Source organism: Pteronotus mesoamericanus, unplaced genomic scaffold (genome assembly GCF_021234165.1).
Source record: "Pteronotus mesoamericanus isolate MK-2021 breed Mesoamerican mustached bat unplaced genomic scaffold, CSHL_Meso_final contig_27, whole genome shotgun sequence".
In the NCBI taxonomy this organism is placed as follows: domain Eukaryota; kingdom Metazoa; phylum Chordata; class Mammalia; order Chiroptera; family Mormoopidae; genus Pteronotus; species Pteronotus mesoamericanus.
In genome coordinates, this window is record NW_026555115.1 from 25,357,637 (window position 1) to 25,378,080 (window position 20,444).

Genomic DNA, 20,444 nt, shown 5'->3' on the forward strand with positions numbered 1-20,444 from the left:
ATTGTTAATATAATGAGAAGTTTGTGCAACTTCAATGTAATCTGGCAGCCAAGGAGAGCGGGCTGGAACGCATGCATATGAACAATGAGGACTTCACTGTATTAGTCAGTGGCAGTGGCAGATGTCATTGAGTGAGCATGTGTACTGTGTGGCTGTCACATTCAAAATGACTGAGTAAGTGGAACAACGGATCTGCATCAAATTTTGCATTAAGCTTGAACTTTCCTCCATGGAAACTATTTGGATGATTCAGAAGGCTGCAGCTATGGGCAACAGGTGATTGGCAGCTTCATCATGACAATGTACCCACTCATGCATCATGTCTCATGCAGAATCTTTTGGCGAAACATCAAATCACCCAGAGGATTCAGCCCCTCTACAGCCCAGATTTGGTGCCCTGTGACTTCTGACTTTTCCCAAAACAAAAGTCACCTTTGGAAGGCAAGAGATTTCAGCCCATTGAGGAGATTCAGGAAAATACGACAGGGCAGCTGATCGCAATTTGAAAATTGTGTGAGGTCCCAAGGTGCCTACTTTGAAGGGGACTGAGCTGTCATTGTCAATGTTTCTTGTATCTTGTATCTTCTTCAGTAAATGTTTCAATTTTTCATAGTACATGGCTGGATCCATTCTGGACAGACATGGTATTTTTAAAAGGATACATACACATTTGTAAATGTATAGGATACTCTGGGCAAATACCCAAGAAAGTGACATTCAGGGTTGCCCCTTGAGAGGGAAACGGGGGATCCTCAGGAGGGCAGACCCTTTATCTACTATTTGAATTTGACTTTTTTACTATGTGCATATCATACCTATTTGACAAAATCAAAAGAGAAATTTCATTGGTAACAAATTAGTGAACTGGTAGCTGACCCAACTTCACTTCATGCAAGTTTGTTAGTTCACTGACTCATCATTGCTATCTACCTCTGGGAGCCACGTAACCCAGTCCTAGTGCAGGATCCTTCGCGTAAACATTCCCACTTATTTATGAGAATTTCTGTTCTATATAGAGAAAATGTACTGTGATGAATGATAGCTTCAGAGGCCAGTAATAAAAAAAGCAAGTATTTTCATTCAGTTCTCTTACTCTCAATGTTTGCTTCTTATACTATAAAAATGATGAGCTAAAGGTTATTTTACACTGGATCAATATACTGAAATCACTTCTTATTGTAGCAATTGAAAAAAAAATGAAAATAATTTGCAAGGAAAGGGTTAAATTAAGATCTTCATAATAGAATGTGGGAAAGGTGGCTGTGTCAGGGCTGATTTAACACACCCCTCCCCAGTGCTCTGGGGCATGCCTAAAGTAGAAGCTGATTATTAATAAGAGTCTGAATTTGACTTCCACTTGAGTTTCCAGTTTAGAGTCTGATGCAGTGTCTCTACACTGGTTTGGCAGATCTAGTGGGTGAATGTCATCTATTAAAGGTCAGGCAGACAAGATAATTTCCTGCTCATCAGAGATGGTTCAAATTACATGATCATTAAATATTTCCATGACTTTCTACAGAACTGATACTAAAATTATAACAGACTGTATTTCAATTAAAAAGCCAAGGTAATTTAGCAGAACAAACACAATGCTGATAAAGAGTTCTTTCAAAGAAGCTAATAAAATTCACAGGCCCACGATTTAAATTGAAAAAGAAAAAAAGTCCCATGTAGCACAAAATACAGTTACAATGGATGTGTTCCAAGAACATAAATTGGATTAAAACCCTGAAAATTACTAGTCCCCCAATGCCACTCCCAATGACAAACTAAGTTACTAAAATTTAGGGAAATAATACTATGTATATATACATTTTTATTAACTAAAACATTCAAATTTTAGATGAGTAGTAGTTATAAAACAAATCACAAAATTTCAGATAAGAATAAGAACTATTTCCACTCAACATTTAATGAGATTCTCAAGATATCATTGATAATAAGAACAATTTTAAACCTTGGATTTATATAACTTTTAAAACATTTTTTGGAAAATGCTTTCAAATATATTATTTTATTTGATCATCCTATCAACTCTTTGAGGCAGGTAGGGTATTTTACAGATGAACTGGCCAAAGTTCTGAAGGTCAAAATGACTTATTGAGAAACAATGTGAGTTAGCAGTGGTAACAATAACATAATTAAGGCCTACAGAATCTAGAACATTTTCCACCAATCCACTGTGTCAGATGGGAAAAATAAATAAAAATAAGGCTTGGTATTTCTTTTATTCAATGGTATTGACACAACAGGCATGCTTCCCAAATCTGCATTCAGCACAAAGCTGGAAGTGAGGCACATTAAGACACATGGCAGAATCAAAAATAGAGCACCGAAAGGTTACAAAGAAAAAGATGAACTTTAATCATGATAAATGGAAAACGGGCCCAAAAATTGTTGCTTAGGTATATAATAGGGAACACTTTAGCTTAAGCCTTTCTTGAAAACTATTTATCCGGGGCCTATTACATGTAAGCCACTATGCAAGAACAATAAATAGGATACACCTTGCCTTCAAATCACTCCTAATCTAAAGGAATATGAGAGATGCCTATTAGCTCAGCAGCCATTTTTGTGCACAAAAAGCATTCAGAAGATAATTATACTTCATCCTCTTAGAAGAAGTTATCTCTAATCATGGGAAACAAGAGCCTCCCAATATTAGGTGCCGAGTGCAGCAGGGAAAGGACGTTAAATTCTAGTAATACATTTCGAGAAGGACAATGGCAAGTGATGGTAGGTTTACAAGATAGTGACTATGCTGGTAAATGATATGGAATGCATGTCCAATGAGAAAAGGTTGTAAGAACTGGGAGATGTTTAGATAAAAAGGCTAAGGTCAGACATGATAAATACCTTCAAATGTTTTGAGGACCATCAATGGAAGAGGGAGGGAGCTAACTTGCTCTGTGGAAATCCTGTTGTTCCAATGTTATCTCAACAGGAGGAAGAGTTTCCCAGGACCCAGGGCTGACTAACAACAGAACTGGTAATGTGTTTCCTCTTTTGAGAGCTTTATAAGTTGCAGTTAGAAGAATATCTATCTGGATTATAATGGAAAACATAACTGATAACATTTGGGGTATGATAAATTATATCAGATGATGACCAAGGTGCAATAAGTAGATCATTAACAAAATTAAACAGATGTAGGTAGGAAAGCTTAATGAGAATATTGAAAATGAAAATGATACAGGTGCTTCTAGGTAGTTGAGAATAATAGAGGCCCTGACTGGTGTGGCTCAGCTGGTTGGGTGTTGACCTGCGAAGTGAAACTTCACCTGTTTCATTCCTGTCAGGGCTCATGCCTGGGTTGTGGGTTTAGTCCCTGGTTGAGGCACATATGAGACGCAAATGATCAATGTTTCTCACATCGACGTTTCTCTCCCTCTCTTTCTCCCTCCCTTCCCCTCTCTAAAAATAAATAAATAAAATCTTTAAAAAAAAAGGATAGAGAATTTGTTTACAGTTTTATTAAGAAGCATAAATAAGAATTAAGAAGGATTATAAAATAACAATACATTTTTATTATGAATTATTTTAAAAATTAGAATCAAGAAATTTCCCTAAAGAGTAGGTTTATAATATTAATACACTTTATTGGATAAACTTTTGTACTTGTGCATACTGACTGAATTTTTATTTTATGATAAGACTTAGAAAAGTTAACTGGGAATTATTAGATTAGACCTTGATTAAAAATGTCTCTATACTTCTGGCCAAGATGGAGGAATAGGTAGATACACTTTGCCTCCTCACACAGCCAAAAGGACAACAACAAATTTAAAAACAAAAAAACAACCAGAACTGCCAGAAAATCAAACTGTATGGAAGTCCAACAACCAAGCAGTTAAAGAAAAAACAATCATCCAGGCCAGTCGGAGGGGCAGAGATAGGCAGCCAGGGCAGAGAGGACATATAGCAAGGCAGCAGCTGGAGGACTGGGCGGTCCCACATTTTCCTGCGGATGAACTGGGAGGAACAGCTAGGGAGCGAGACAGACCGTGCAACCCAGGGTTCCAGTGAGGGAAAAGAAAGCCTTAAAACCTCTGGAGGTAAAAACCTGTGGGGGTTGCAGTGGCAGGAGAAACTCCCAGCCTCACAGGACAGAACATTGGAGAGACCAGACCTACAGGGTCCTAATGTACACAAACTCATCCACCTGGGAATCATCACCAGAAGGGCTCAATTTGCTTGTGGGCAGCAGGGAAAGTGACTGAAAGCTGCCTGAGAGCTAAGCAAGCTGCACTGTTCCCTCTTGGACCCCTCCCCAACACACAGCATCACAACACGACGACCTGGGTTGCTCCGCTCTGGTGAATACCTAAGGCTCTGCCCCTCCCAACATAACAGGCATGCCAAGAAAAAGGAATTGGGTCCAAATGAAAGAACAGATCAAAGCTCCAAAAATAGAACTAAGCAATGAACAGACAGCCCACCTATCAGGTGCACAGTTCAAAACACTGGTAATCTGGATGCTCACTCAGTTGGTTGAGTATGGTTGCAAAACAGAGGAAAAAGTGAAGGCTACACAATGTGAAATAAAGAAAAATAACACACAGGGAACCAACAGTAAAGGGAAGGAAACTGGGACTCAAATCAACAATTTGGAGCAGAAGGAAGCAATAAACATTCAACCAGAACAGAATGAAGAAAAAAGAATTCAAAAAAATGAAGAGAGGCTTAGGAACTTCTGGGACAACTTTAAACGTTCCAACATCCGAATCATAGGGGTGCCAGAAGGAGAAGAGGAAGAGCAAGAAATTGAAAACTTACTTGAAAATATAATGAAGGAGAACTTCTCCAATCTGTCCAAGGAAATAGACTTCCCAGGAGATCCAGGAAGTTCAAGAGTCCCAAAGAAGTTGGACCCATGGAAGCACACACCAAGGCACATCATAATTACATTACCCAGGATTAAAGATAAAGAGAGAATCTTAAAAGCAACAAGAGAAAAGCAGAGAGTTCCCTACAAAGGAGTTCCCATAAGACTATCGGCTGATTTCTCCAAAGAAAGCTTGCAGGCAAGAAGGGGCTGGAGAGAAGTATTCAAAGTCATGAAAAGCAAGGAACTACATCCAAGATTACTCTATCCAGCAAAGCTATCCTTTAGAATGGAAAGGCAGATAAAGTGCTTTCCAGATAAGGTCAAGTTAAAAGAGTTCATCATGACCAAGCCCTTATTATATGAAATGTTAAAGGGACTTACCTAAGAAAAATAAGAACATCAAAACTATGAATGGTAAAATGGCAATAAACTCACAACTATCAACAACTGAACCTGAAAAAACAAAGACACAAACAAACTAAGCAAACAACTAGAACAGGAACAGAATCATAGAAATGGAGCTCAAAGGGGAGGAGGTGGAGGAAGGGGAAGAATGGGGGGAAAGGTACAAGGAATAAGCAGCATAAATAGTACGTACAAAATAGACAGGGGGAGGTTAAGAATAGTATAGGAAATGGAGAAGCTAAAGAACTTATATGTATGACCCACAGACACGAACTAGGGGAGGCAATACTGGGGGTACAGGTGGTGTAGGGTAGAAGGGAATAAAGGGAAGGAAAAAAAATGTCTCCGCAACCTAAACTTGGTATTACAAGTAATAATACTCTTTTCAGAAATAAAGAAGCACCTACTTATAAAGAGAAAGAGTAAACATCCACACTGTTAACTACATAATTATTTTTTCATAGATTTTGAGCATGCAGAATAGACAGAATATATACGTCTGTGTGCACATACCGATACGCGTTTGTGTATCACTGAGCTGTGCCTCTTCTCTCAGAACCTCACAGTTTCTTCCTAAAAATGACTGCTGTGGCCTTCATGATCTACCACTAATTAAAATACACAGTGCATGAAACTGTGGTTCCAAAAGAGGATGGGCTTATTTTGTTGCAATATTTATTAATAGAGATGATTTTCTTTCTGTCTCAGTGCTATTAATCTAATCTGCAGTATTCCTTGTTTTGCCTCTTTGTTGACACAGTTTAGTCCTGTAAAAGTTGACCATTATGTCTGGAGTCTCTAAGGGCTAGAAGGCAAAGTAATTCTCTCTCAGGCATGAGGTACAACTAATAACCCTTTGTAACAATGGGCCCAGAGTAGAGACTAGTTGTGAAATCAGATATCGTAGAAATAGGTTTAATCAGTAACTTTCAACCTCCCAAAGATTTACTTATGGTTCTGAAGAAGGCAATGTACTATTAAGTCAGAAAACACTGACTAATCCCATGGTCAAGCCCCCTACTTTCAAGAAATAAAGATTCTGATTGAAGGCATACTTTTTCTTGAAAATATCATGGATAAACAAACAGTACATGGTTGTCCTCAACAGGCCCTTTAAGCATTTCATACTCTTACATTTAAGATTTTTTACAAATTCATTTTCTTCTTTTAATCTGTTGTATTTTTTTCATTCTCGATCAGTCATAAACATTAGTAACAGTTACTTTTAGTTCACAAAATTGAAAATAATTAAGTCATGTTTAGCCTTCTTTCCTTAAAGCTTAACATCCCTATTTTCTCAATATATGCATTTCTTCAATCACGTTCATTATTCTTTTCTGAATTTTCTTATTTACCATCCAACTTTTGGCAAGTGTTTTTACTTCTTTGCATGCTAATTAAAATGGGAAATAAATACCTTAATAAATACAAAATACATGAAAATACATGAAGAGGATTACTCTCTTATATATGTCACATGCCTTTCAATACAATCAAATATGTTTTCTTTCTTCGAATATCACTTGAAGTCAGCTTGTATCAGCTATCACTTTAAAGGGGCTTATGTCTAGCTAATCATCCCCCTCTACTCCCGGCACCCCGCCCGCCGCCCCCCCCACCCGTTATCTGTTGCCAACGTCATCATCATGGCAGGCTAGTAATTTGAAGCAGATGAAGAACCTCTCCCAGGGCAACTTCTGTTGAACACTCAAATTATACTGTTTCAACAAACTCAACACCAAAGTGCTAGCATTTTTCAAAATGCTGTTTTCAAGTATTCACCTGTTTTGTGAAAAACGATTCTGTGAGTTGTGTCTAACGGGGCTAAATGTCAAGTTCTCAGATAAGGTGAATAATGTATTTTCGTATTTTTTTCCATGGCATAAGCTTCAAGATTTTGAAACTTGCATTATCTAGGCATGGGTTAATTTATTTGCCCTATTGTAGATACTTCAATTAATGAAGATATAATGTAATTTTAAATATTGTTTCCCTAAGGAAATAAAAGGATACTGCTGGCAGTCTCCAAGGAGATGTATATAAGCAAGTATGTACATCAAAACAATATGCCTTTACTCACGATAAAATCATCCAGTTTTCTTCTGTATGGCACAATAATATCAAGATCAGTGGATTACGAAAAGATTGCAATGAAAGGTTTTAGGGGTAGTGGCACTAACAATAAACACATGGGTTGAACAAAATTAACTAGTTTTTAATTTATGTCAACAGTTATAATTAATGCATATATTTGTAAATACTTTTAATGTATATTCTTCTTATATACAAAAAGCAGTAACAAGACACTAAGTTTCCTAGAAATGGGGTATAAGACTAGATACTTTTCTGGTTTAAAAAAATGACTCGTAAAAAAAACATGGATTTGCTGTTACCTAAATAGCTTAAAGGTCTAACTTTGTCTGTCATTAGATTTTAAAGTAAGTTTTCTTTCATGAAGCCTCTTTTACTTAAAAAGAATTAAGCCAGGCTTTTACAAAGGTTGTAAGAGGATCTGTGACAGATTTATTCAAATATTCCACTGTCCCACTAAAATGTGCCTTTTTGCCTTCCTATAGCTAGAGCTGAATAACAAAGATTGGCTATGATTGCTGACTATTACTTGCAATAAGACATATCCACTGAAAACCAAAATGGAGATAACATACATTTCATTCATTCATTCATTCCTTCCTTCCTTCCTTCCTTCCTCAGGGCTTGTGGTAGGTATTGTGGTGGCAGTTGAGGCCAGAATTTACAAGGCACAAGCCCAGGCTCCAGATTTTCAGACAGGTAGGGGAGATGAAACATACACTCAAGTAACTATCAAGTGGTATCAGAAAAGAGAAATAAATATACCATAATTAAGAGAAGAAATGTGAACAAATCTAATCCTTAACCAAGTATATTTATGAAATATAAATATATACAAATATTAAAAATGAATCTTTCAGAAGTATCTAAGCAACATTTAAAAACTTACTGGCAACTGAAAACAACAGTAGAATTTATAAATTCAGTAGCTCTTAAGACAGCCACATCAAACTCAATCTCTTTCAGTTATGGTCTTGATTTAATTTAGAATTCTGCTTTCCTTTCTGTGCAACACAATTATTTTCAGGGACAGACTGGGAAAACAGTCTTGACCTAGGTTAATTACATCACTTTCTTTTAAGATTAAAAAGATGTATTATTTTCAAATCTACACTTTTTTCCTGATTACAAAAGTAAACATGTTCATTATCCAAAACCCAGACAAAAAAGGAGGTAAAAAGTTAAATTCATTCCTAGTGCCTCCATTCAGAGACAAAACTGTTAATTTATGATAATTAGAAAATACAAAAAATGTAATGAAAGTACGATTTTATAATGAATGTCCTACACTTAATTCAAAGGAAAAAAATCTGTTTGGTAGATACTCATGACTGTTCTTGTAAAACCTAGCAGATGCATGCTTGACATACAATATCACAAAAAAATCAGAGTGTAATGCCATGAATAAAAAAAGTTATAAACAAACTGTTCCACCAGAATGTTGTACAACTGCTAAATTATGAAATTATACCAGAATAAAATAAAATAAAATTCTGGCTCAGAATACTCTCTCAAATTGCTCAAAACCCTAAAGTGGGAATGTTGGTGTATAAAAAGTACACAGTATCCAAAAATTATTACTCTGAATAACTGGGCTTTACAGGAAAAGCAATAAACATTACATAAATGGTGATGGGAAAAAAATACTATAAAAAATGAAAAAAAACCCAAATACTACATTACAGAGAAGGATTCCCAGTGGTATGGTATAGAGCAGTGGTTTCCAAACCTTCCTTCTCAGTACTCTTAGTGTCTCAATAATTTTTTCATGGAGCTCTAATGCCAAAAGAAATAGCTAACAATCCTGTTAATTACATCCGATTTTAAAAATAGGTATATCCTAACAGTTTAGTAGCTATTTAAAAAATAATACCCATATATTGAAAGAAATATATTTTATTTCATTCTTTAATAACCACAATTACTTACTAATGGGATGGGTGCACCTGATGGGCACTGTTCAACTTCTGAAATCTTGGTACAAGATGGACACCACCACTCTATTCCCTGTTCCACACTGATTTTGGTGCAGTGTTTGCTTTTTATCACAGCAACTGCAGAAAGCCTAACTTTCCCAAGATAGGTCATCATCAAAAAGAACATAGCAGGTCTAATGCTGAAAGTGGGAACTTCCTGGAGCCAGAGGTTCACACAGCGTCTGGCAGATGTGGAATAGCCACTTCCTAGGGAAATTTAAAATAACTTGTGCTGCACTTGTAAGCTTGCTGTGGCACTCCATGGCAACTGGCTTGGCACGGTTTGGTAATTGTGGCTATAGGACAACCTTACCCCCTTGCCCCATTGTTACCACAATACTGTTCGGAACTTCCGAATAAACAGGTGCCTTGGAAAGACTTGATGCTTCTGATGTGTAAACTGCTGGTCCTTTTATCACAGAGCACGTAAGTCCAAAAGGGACACACAGTATTCTTAATTATCTGTAGACAAAAGGAACCCTCCTCCCATGGAGTCCCACAGAACATACATGCTACTCGGTTAATAGGTGGTTACAGAGCCACTTTCAGACTATTTACTCCTACCCATACAAGTGCTTGTAATAACAAATAATCCTATAAACCTACAGTCTTTCTTTACAACAAGTAATCCTACAATTAAACACATAATCCAACAGGCGGCTAAATATTATTTGCAAATAAGAGTAAAAAATACAGTATTGGATTGGCCAAAAAGTCTAGTTTTTTCCATAAAATAACAGACACAGTTTTCATTTTCACCAACAATTTTGTTGATTTGCATATTTTGAGTATGTCACCTATTTCCCACGTGGTATAGCATTGACCATTCTCAATTAATATCTCCATTTGATCACTGTCAACTTCAACTCGTCTGCCTGACCATGGAGTGTCATCCAGCAAAAAATCCCCAGCATGGATCTTCACAAACCACTTTTGACACAGTCAATCAATCACAGCACCTTCTCCATACACTGCACAAATCATATTTTGTGTTTCAGTTGTGTTTTTATCTTTTTGAAATAATAATGCATAATATGCTAAAAATATTGTGGATTTTCTTCAATCTTTAATATTAAGATGGCCATACAAAAATTTGCCAATTTTGTTAAGTTTTTTTAAATGCACACTGATATGACAACTGTGATAATACAATCTAACGAAATTGTTTCAAATGAAGTTAAAGACAACTAAGTGCTACTAGAGCCATCTTACAGAAAAAAACAAACTTTTTGGCCAACCCAATACTCTTCCCTAAGCTGTGGTTTTGATAACCCAAGGTCAACCTCAGCCTGAAAATACTAAATGAAAAACTCCATATAAAAATAATTTGTAAGTTCTAAATTGCACACCTTCCTGAGTAGCATGAAGAAATCTCTCACCTGGGACATGAATCATCTCTTGGTCCCGCACATCCATGGTGCACATGCTACCAGGTTATACTCACTGAGTAGCCTTCTCTGTCAACACATCAGCTGCCATGGTATCTCAGTGCTTGTGCAAATAATCCTTATTTTACTTAATAATGCCCTCCAAACATAAGAGTAGTGAGACTGGCAATTTGAATATGCCAAACAGAAGCCATAAAGAGATTTCTTTAAGTGAAAAATTACTTATGTGTAGGAAAAAACATAGTATATCCAGGGTTTGGTACTATCCAGACATTCAGGCATTCACTGGGGTTCTTGGAACATATCCCCCATGGACAAGGGTGGGGGATTACTGTATGCATCTTAAACAATCTTTGTTAAAGTAAAAAAAAGAAGCAATCACAGAGCCCTTCTGGTTTATAAAATAATCTGTCACAGTAATTTTACAAAGATTCTGTGGTAGGCAGAATAATGTCCCCCAATTCCCACTCCAAAATATATTCATGTCTTAGTTCCTGGAACCTGTGAATATGTTACCTTACATGGCTAAAAGATTAAGGCTACTAATCTGCTGACTTTAAAATTGGGATACTATCCTAGCTTATCTAGATGGGCTTAATGCAATCACAAGGATCCCTAAACATGGAAGAGGGAGACAGAAAATGAGAGTTCAGAGGAAGATTTGACCTTGGAAGGAAGGCGCAGATGATGTAATGTGAGAAGGATGTAATAGGATGTTTTGGGCTTTAAAGATGGAAGAAGGAAGCCACAAGCCAAGGAATGTGGGCAATCTCTAGAAGAAAGAAAAGGCAAGGAAATGGATCCATCCCGAGTCTGCCCACACTTTCATTTTAGCCTGGTAGGACCCAAGGCTAAACTTCCAATGTACAGAAATATAAGGAAATAATTTTGTGTTGTCTTAAGCCATTACCTTTGTGGTGACTTGTTACAACAGCCATAGAGAACTAATATACACCCCCAAAGATACCAATAACAGCAATAAAAACAACTACTATAAATGTTTCAGGTCAATTGGATGAGCTAAGTAAGATGCCTCTAATATACTTCCAAAAGGCATTTCCAGTAAGTTTTGTTTTGTATTGATGATGTAATAAGACTAAATATAAATAAATTTGTAGTTGCTGGTTTAAAGAATTTTACTGGAGTGTACTACAAATATCGTAGCTTTTTGCCTTTGTTCATTGTCCTTTCTGTTGCACAATGATATAATGGCTATAAAGAAGATACAAAATTTTTTATTATGCTTTGATATGAAATTTAAAAGCATATAAGCTTATCCATGCTTTATAAGCTTAAAGATTACATCTTTTTTCATATGTAAAATATCAGAGAAAATATTCTGTTTTTATTGAGTCTTTTTTTTTTTTTAGATTTTATTTATTTATTTTTAGAGAGAGGGGAAGGGAGGAAGAGTGAGAGAAACCTCAGTGGTTGCCTCTCACACCCCCCCCCACTGGGGACCTGGCCCACAAGCCAAGCATGTGCCCTGACTGGGAACTGAACCAGCTGACCCTTTGGTTTGGAGGCTGGGGCTCAATCCACTGAGCCACACCAGCCAGGGCACACTTTTCTTTTTTTTTTTAAAGATAGGATGATGGTTTTAAGGCTGGACAAAGGAGACCTTTTTGTATATTTAATAATTACTTATAAAAGCAAGAAAAAGTCTTACTGTCAGAGTATACATACTTCTATGAACTAAAAATACTTATTCAAAGTTCAAAAAGTCTGTGTTCACCTGTGGTTAAAGGCAGGTGTGTGATGCTGCTCAAACAGGTCAGGGTGAACCATGTGGATGATAATGTAGCCCCAGAGAACAGGAGGAGGAGAATTAGTTTCAGCATACCCCTGATAAAATCTGCAAACCTAAAAAAGAAACAATATGTTCTATTAATTCTAGCTGGATTTTAAAAATACTATTTAAATCAATGATATACTTTCATTTAATAATTTCTTAAAATTCCATACCTCCTTTTAAAAGCAAGTTAAAAATTTTTTTAAACTGATACATTTTGCATGTGTGATAAATGTTACTTTGTGATAAATGTTTTCTTCTCATAAAACACACAAAAAGTGATCTCTCTTCAGGATCTATAACTTACAGAGTGCATTCTGAGTTTTTAAATGCCACTTTTATAAACTTTCTATATTATTTTTCTATAATTGCTAAACGTCCCATAATGAGTGCATATTGTTTTAGTTCTAGAAAACAGGCTAACTTGTTGACATAAACTGGCAGAGATGGCTCTCCCTAAACTCAAACACATAATAAATACAAATGTTTGCAAGAGAGTCTTTGGGGTCCTACATGATCTGGTCTCTACCTCCACTCCCCCTTTGCCTTGCTGTGCTCTAGCTGGATGTCCCTGTTTCTATTTCTCATACTTGCTAGATCTTTTCCCACAGCAATGACCTTGTCCTGTCTGCCTGAAATGCTGGTGCTCCCTCCGCTGCTTGTTCCTCAGGTTATTCGGGTCTCAGTTCAACAAGGCTCTCCATGCTCACTGAAGAAACTCTCTCCATCCCACCTCCTGATTTTCTTCATAGTATTTATTTCTATTGGAATTTTTTTTGCATTACATTATTTTGTTGTTCCTATCGGACTGTAAGCTTCATGAAAGCAAGAACATAGCTCTGGAATAGTGAATACTATTCTTCAAACCTCATGACTGCTGTTTCATATCATTTTAAGTTCTTATAATCCCTGTTTTTTCCTGAATTAACATGAAACTAAAAGGCATCTGGTGGAGGTGCTCATCATTTAGTTATGACCAAAAATTTTTTCATCTGTTAATTGCTTTTCCTTATCTGCTGATTAACCGTTGATTGTAAAGGCACAATCCTCTCTGGCTGTGCCTGCATACAACTTACTCCATCCTTCAAATTGTTCCTATTGTAGAAAAACAGATTCTGCACCAAATAGGACATTTACCATGTTTTCTCTTTGAGGTTTTAAAAATGATTTTAATTTCTATTGTACTTATGTGACTGTCCCTATCCATACTTTTCCATACCATCTTTTGTTTTGCCCTTATTTGACATGATATGGTTAATCATGTTTGTAAGCATTATCTGGACTAAAATGACTTCCTATGAGAGCTGATGACATCTTTTGATAGGAAATAAGGCTGCACCTTTGCCCAGTGACAGGCTTGTTCTCAACTATGAAAGTTCACAGATAGAAAATTAGTCTGAAAATTTTGAGAGATGCTCCACAGCTTGATAGAAATGTCCCTCAAGAAAATCTAAGAAGCTTATTTTAATTCCATGTTCACCATACAGTTTTCTGATCTCTATTTTTGGCATGCTACCTGAACTTACTTGCCAGATAGGCAGATGGCCAGCTATGAGAGAATAAAACAGTTTTCTGTTACAATCAGAGCTGAGTGAAGTTGAACAGTTAGATAGTTTCACAGGGCCAGATCACCAAGAATAAACTGATCACTGGATCTGTTCTTTTTAGAGCCCTAGTCCTTTCAAATGGGCTAACAGTATCAAAGTATACTATTAGGACCAAAATAGTACATTTAGTAGTAGACTTTGGAAACATAATTTCCAAAAAGAAAAATCATCCAAAACACTCATGTCTATAAGGAGATTGCTTCTAGGAGTCCCAAAAATGGTGTTATAAATGTTATTTTATTATTTACTTAAGGCCGAGGCGATACCTACAATTGATTTCAAATCCCAGAGCAAAGATAGTACTTTTTAGAAATTCCATTTCAACAAATTAAAAACAGAAATGTCTTCATGCTACTTTTCCCTTCTAGTTCTATTTCTATGTAGTTAAAGATTTACAGGAAGAAAATAACGAGAAAGGAGAATGTGAGATGTCATTTCTGATATATAATGGTTCCCTCTGACCTATTTGGTGCTCAGAACAGAATTTGGTAAATGATGACTCACTCTAATTGGCTTGGAGATTTAATTAGAATAATTAGGTATAATTTTTATCAAATATGATAGGTCAATGCATTTCAGTATCAATATAGTGATTTTGCCACAATAGCTATCTTCCTATTCCTCCTCTTTAGCTTTTAGATTTTATATTTTCTGAATAAAAATCTCAAAGTGATTTAGAAATTACAGTGTCAATTTATTTTTTCATTATCCCAGAAACACTTTGCAAACTTTAAGATCTTTTCAAACTATTTTCTTGTGTTAAGCATGCTTAAGTGTTCAGACACTGAGATGATTTACCTATTTAAAATTTTTTTAAAATATATTTTATTGATTAGGCTATTACAGTTGTCCCATCTTTTTCTGCCCTTTATTCCACTCTGCCCTGCACCGCCTTCCCACCAGCATTCCCCCACCCCTTAGTTCATGTCCATGGGTCATACACAGAAGTTCTTGGCTTGTCCATTTCCTATACTATTCTTAACCTCCCCCTGTCTATTTTGTAACTACTATTTATGCTTCTTATTCCCTTTTCTTTTCCCCTCATCTCCCCCTCCCCTCCCCCTGATAACCCTACATGTGATCTCCATTTCTATGATTCTGTTCCTGTCCTAGTTGTTTGCTTAGTTTGTTTTTGTTTTTAGGTTCAGTTGTTGATAGTTGTGAGTTTGTTGTCATTTTACTGTTCATAGTTTTGATCATCTTTTTCTTAGACAAGACCCTTTAACATTTCATACAATAAGGGCTTGGTAATGATGAACTCCTTTAACTTTACCTTATCTGGGAAGTACTTTATCTGCCCTTCAATTCTAAATGACAGCTTTGCTGGATAGAGTAATCTTGGATGTAGGTCCTTGTCTTCCATGACTTTGAATACTTCTTTCCAGCCCCTTCTTGCCTGCAAGGTTTCTTTTGAGAAATCAACTGACAGTCTTATGGGAACTTTGTAGGTAACTGTCTCCTTTTCTCTTGCTTTTTTAAAAAAAAATATATATTTATTTATTTTTATACAGAGGGGAAGCAGGGGAGAGGGGGAGAGAAACATCAATGTGTGATTGCTGATTGCACACCCCCTACTGGAGACCTCACCCGCAATCCAGGCACGTGCCCTGATTGGAAATTGAACCACTGACCCGTTCGTTTGCAGGCTAGGGCTCAGTCCACTGAGACACACCAGTCAGGGTTCTCTTGCTGCTTTTAACAATATCTTCTTATCTTTAATCTTAGGTAATGTAATTATGATATGCCTTGGTGCATCCTTGGCTTCCCTGGGTCCAACTTCTTTGGGACTCTTGAACTTCCTGGATCTCCTGGGAAGTCTATTTCCTTGGCCAGATTGGGGAAGTTCTCCTTCATTATTTTTTCAAGTAAGTTTTCAATTTCTTGCTCTTCCTCTTCTCCTTCTGGCACCCCTATGATTTGGATCTTGGAATGTTTAAAGTTGTCCCAGAGGTTTCTAAGCCTATCCTCATATTTTTTAATTCTTTTTTCTTCATTCTGTTCTGGTTGAATGTTTATTTCTTCCTTCTGCTCCAATCACTGACTTGAGTCCCGGTTTCCTTCGCTTCACTGTTGGCTCTCCATATATTTTTCTTTATTTCGCTTTGCATAGCCTTCACTTTTCCCTCTATTTTGTGACCATATTCAACCATTTCTATAAGCATCCAGATTACCAGTATTTTGAACTGTGAGTCTACCAGGTTGGATATCTGTTCATCGCTTAGTTCTGTTTTTGGAGCTTTGATCTGTTCTTTCATTTGGGCCCTATTTCTTTTTCTTGGCATGCCTGTTATGTTGGGAGGGGCAGAGCCTTAGATATTCACTAGGGCGGGGCAACTCCAGCCACTTCATTGTGGCACTGTATGTTGGGGAGGGGTCAGAGAGGGAACAATGGCGCTTGCTCAGCTCTTGGCCAGCTTTCAGTCATTTCCCCTGCTGCCCACAAGCAAATTGGGCCCTTCAAGTACTGATTCCCAGGTGGGTGCATTTGTGTACATTCTAGGACCCTGTGGGGCTCTCCAACATTCTCTCCCGTGAGGCTGGAGGTTTCTCCTGCCACCGCAACCCCCACAGGTTTTTACCTCCAGAGGTTTTGAGGCTCTGTTTGCCACGCTGGAACCCTAGTTGCTGCGGTGTATCTTGCTCCCGTTGTTCCTCCCACTTTCTCCATATGCAAATGTAGGACTGCCTAGAGGGCCAGCCAGCACCTTGCCACGTGTCCTCTCTGCCCCTCCTACCATTCTGAATGAATGTTTATTCTATAACTCCTTGGTTGTTAGACTCCCAAACAGTTCGATTTTCTGGCGGTTCTGGTTGTTTTTGTTTTTAAATTTGTTGTTCTTCTTTTGGTTGTGCGAGGAGGCAAAGTGTATCTACCTACGCCTCCATATGGCTGGAAGTCACTGATTTACCTATCTTATTTGATCTCCCTAAATAATGTAATTAGATTTTTCCTTTCCTGGTGAAGTTAACTGCCAAATTTTGTTTTTGATTAAATAGGGTAAAATTATTTGGGAAGTAAATGAATATCATCTCTTTGGAAAGACCAAGAGTAGTTCTATAGGTAGTCACATATGGGAGTGACATTTTCATTCTTTTTTCTTTTTAGAATAAATGAGACTTTTTCCTTCTTCTCTCTCATTCTAAAAATGTGTAATCATAATGTGTTAGATCACAGTTTGATGAAACTACAAGTCTTTGTGGATATTTTTTCCATCAAAATGGAATAACTATTTAGACACACCTGCCAAAAAACCCACAAAAAATCTGCTAATCAGGATATACATGGCCTTTTCATGGAAACTTCTAGATGTGCTCTTACAAATGATGTTTTCAATTCTTTCCTATTGATAACTACCAATTTGCCTTTACTACTGTATCACCTTTCTTTGGGTTCCATTTGTAGATGTTGTTCTCTAATAAAATGGTAAGCGGCAACATAAATACACTGGAAATAGCTTCCAAAAACATTTCAGGACAAACCACTCTTGAGAAGGTTTATTGTAGCAGCAAATTCTACCTACTGCATGTTGATTTTCTCATAGCCTGAACAAGTGCCTTTGCCTATTTTACTTTTCCTTGAATTTTAACATTTATTTAGGGGAGCTGATGGTTCCTTTGGGCATTTTGTTTGTTTCTGGCTACTCCATGTTTAACATAAAATATTCTTACCTTGCTATAGCTATTCCAACAACACAGCCTCCAACTATGGACCAAAATCCAATCCAGCCAGCATCTACCTGTTAAGAGAGTGGTAGATACATTTAATACAAGACTATCGTGTTGAAACATAGAAGGCATGAAAAAAAAATCCTATATAATCCATATGTTAATAGCTAAATGGCAAAAAATCTAGGAAATACCATTTAAGAAAATGAATCAAATGAAAGGATTCATGTGTGACTAAGTAATACAAATATCTCAGTTACTAAATCCTTAACTTACTGAAATATTTGTATCAAAAAAATAATCAATGTCACAACAAATATTTTTCAAATATGTTCTACATGCCTAGCATTATAATAGGAAGTCAAGAAAACAGAAAAAGGACAAATGATGGTCATTGATCTCACCAAGTTTAAGTATAGCCAACATACTAGGAAATAAGTGTTAAAAACACCTAGCAACAACTAGTAATGTATTACTAGAACACAAATGGAGGGGGCAATGTAGGTTTGAAGGTTGAGCACCTGGGGAGACTGGATAGAGTAAGAATTTCAAATGTGTACCTCCGTCCACTCTTGAGAAAGCATTTCCAACACTGCCATCTACTAGCTTTGTGACCCTGGGCAAATTTTATCATGTCTTCTTATATATAAAATACACCAACTGAGATAATTTGTGTACAGATCTCAGATCAGTGGTCAGCATACAGGAAGTGCTCAATAAAGGTTATAGCTGTCATTAATACCTGATGATACTTCTCCACCTAATGTCTTATCTCTTTCCTACCTTCATGGCCAAACTTATTCAGAGCAATCTACAAATGTTGCCTTCATTTCCTCATCATGGCTGTATCTTTAATTCTTATTATGACTTGGCTCTGTCTCAACTCACACGCTAAGTCTCAGTTTTCTCATCAGTAGAATGGCGATAATTTTTGAGAATTAAATAAGTTAATAGATGTAAACTGCTCAGTACATGTTAGTTGTTGCTACCACTGAAATCCCCTGTGCCCCTAACAATACTGGTTCATTCTGTTTCCTCTTTCCCCTTCCCATGTCCACCACACTTGCTTATTATCTTATTTCTTACTCTGGACTCCTGTAATAGCATTTTGAACGGTTTCCACGATCTATTCTTCCCAATATTGACAGAATAATTATCCCAACCATTTTACTTCTCTGCTCAGAAATGGTCACTGGCTTCCCTGTTGGGCAGAGGGTGAAGTCCAAATCTGACCTGGCACTTGAGAGCTGCCTCAAATAACTTCTACCTTTTATTATTTTTTCTAGTCATATTTTTCATTATACCTGTGTCACAGATCTTCAGCTGTCCACCAAAACATGTTATCTTTTACTACCCGGGTACTTATCTAGATTAAAGGTCCCAGCCCCTTTTCAGTTACATGTGACCACATGATGTGGTTCTCATTAATGGAAGTAGGCTAGAACCTGGAATACAAATATATGCCTCCTCTGTGCTTTCCTTTCCTTTCTGCCAACTGGAATCCAGTGGGGTCACCCAGCTTCACCCATGCCTATGATGACAAGCTCCTAGGAGACAGAAGAGCTGCAAAGTGGAAGCAACCTTGGTCTGTAAATCAGTGTGAGGAAAAGACCTGTCCAAATTATGGGCAACTGTCCTAGGTTGTTAGGCAAAATGTCTTAGATTGCTATGTGAATGAGAAATGGATTTCCTCCTAAGTTTCAAAATTTTGGGATTTCTACCTCTCGTAACAGATTAGCTTACTCTAAGTAATATAATAATTTTACACAAGTTCTTTGCTGTACCAGTGTTTGGTGCACAGAAAACATAAAAGCTCTCTGGAAGAAGAGAACACCTGAAGCTTAAATTACCTCTATATTTTTTTATACCATTGGCATTTGGAGCTAGAGAATTCTCTGTTCTGCAGAAGTACTCCTCTCATTGCAGAGCACTGAGCATCCATTGTCTAAGGCCCACATAATGCTATTAGGTTCCACCAATATATCCACCTATCTTCCACGGGAATGGGGTCCTGTGCCAGGCTAAGGGCCTCTGTGCATCTAAGCATACCATGGTCCTTTCAGGACATCTTGTGCTTTTCTGCTTCCTTGTTCATGACATTTCCTTTAGTTAATAACATTCTGCACAATAATTAATTTTTTTTGTTTTGATTTTTTGCCTTCATTTAATTTTAAATTTCGCTTTACTTAATACCTGGTGTGATTAATTGTCTGTCTTTCAGAGTTTGTACAGAGATACTTGAAAGGGCTTCTCAGGATTTACAAGATGAAGCACAGGATCTCTGAAATCAGAATCATTTAAATGGGTGCTACCCTTCTCCTTCTTGAAAGTGAGCATGCTTGAAATACCTGCTATTCAGAAAAATACATTAGGAAATTAAAGAAGGCTTACTTCTTATGGTGAGGTATACTAGGTAATTTGGATCAATATTCTGATTGAGAATTAGAAAATCTGGGAGGAAGTGTATCTGATGGCATCAGAGAGCCAAGAAGGTAATCCATAATTATGGAAACATGATATAGAATGACAAGGAGACCAAGGGAGATAAACCTGGTATTTGCGGACACTTTTCTCTTGGGGGTGGGGTGTCTGCTGATTTTAGAAAAGGTGGCTAAGGGGCTGAGAAGTTATCAGCCTCATTGACATAGAGAAAAAGAAAAGTGAGGTCAAGCTTTACTGTGGGGTGGGTGG

General features: G+C 37.0%; 1 protein-coding gene across 1 annotated transcript in view; it reads right to left on the reverse strand.

The window, feature by feature from the left end:
• The window catches only part of SLC49A4 (solute carrier family 49 member 4), a 75,689-nt gene that overhangs the window by 10,412 nt on the left and 44,833 nt on the right, over positions 1 to 20,444 (reverse strand). Inside the window, exons 6-7 of the mRNA XM_054575210.1 lie at positions 17,757 to 17,824; positions 12,424 to 12,551 (exon numbers count right to left, since the gene is read on the reverse strand). Of these exons, the coding sequence (XP_054431185.1) occupies positions 12,424 to 12,551; positions 17,757 to 17,824 (196 nt within the window). The remainder of the gene's footprint in view (positions 1 to 12,423; positions 12,552 to 17,756; positions 17,825 to 20,444) is intronic.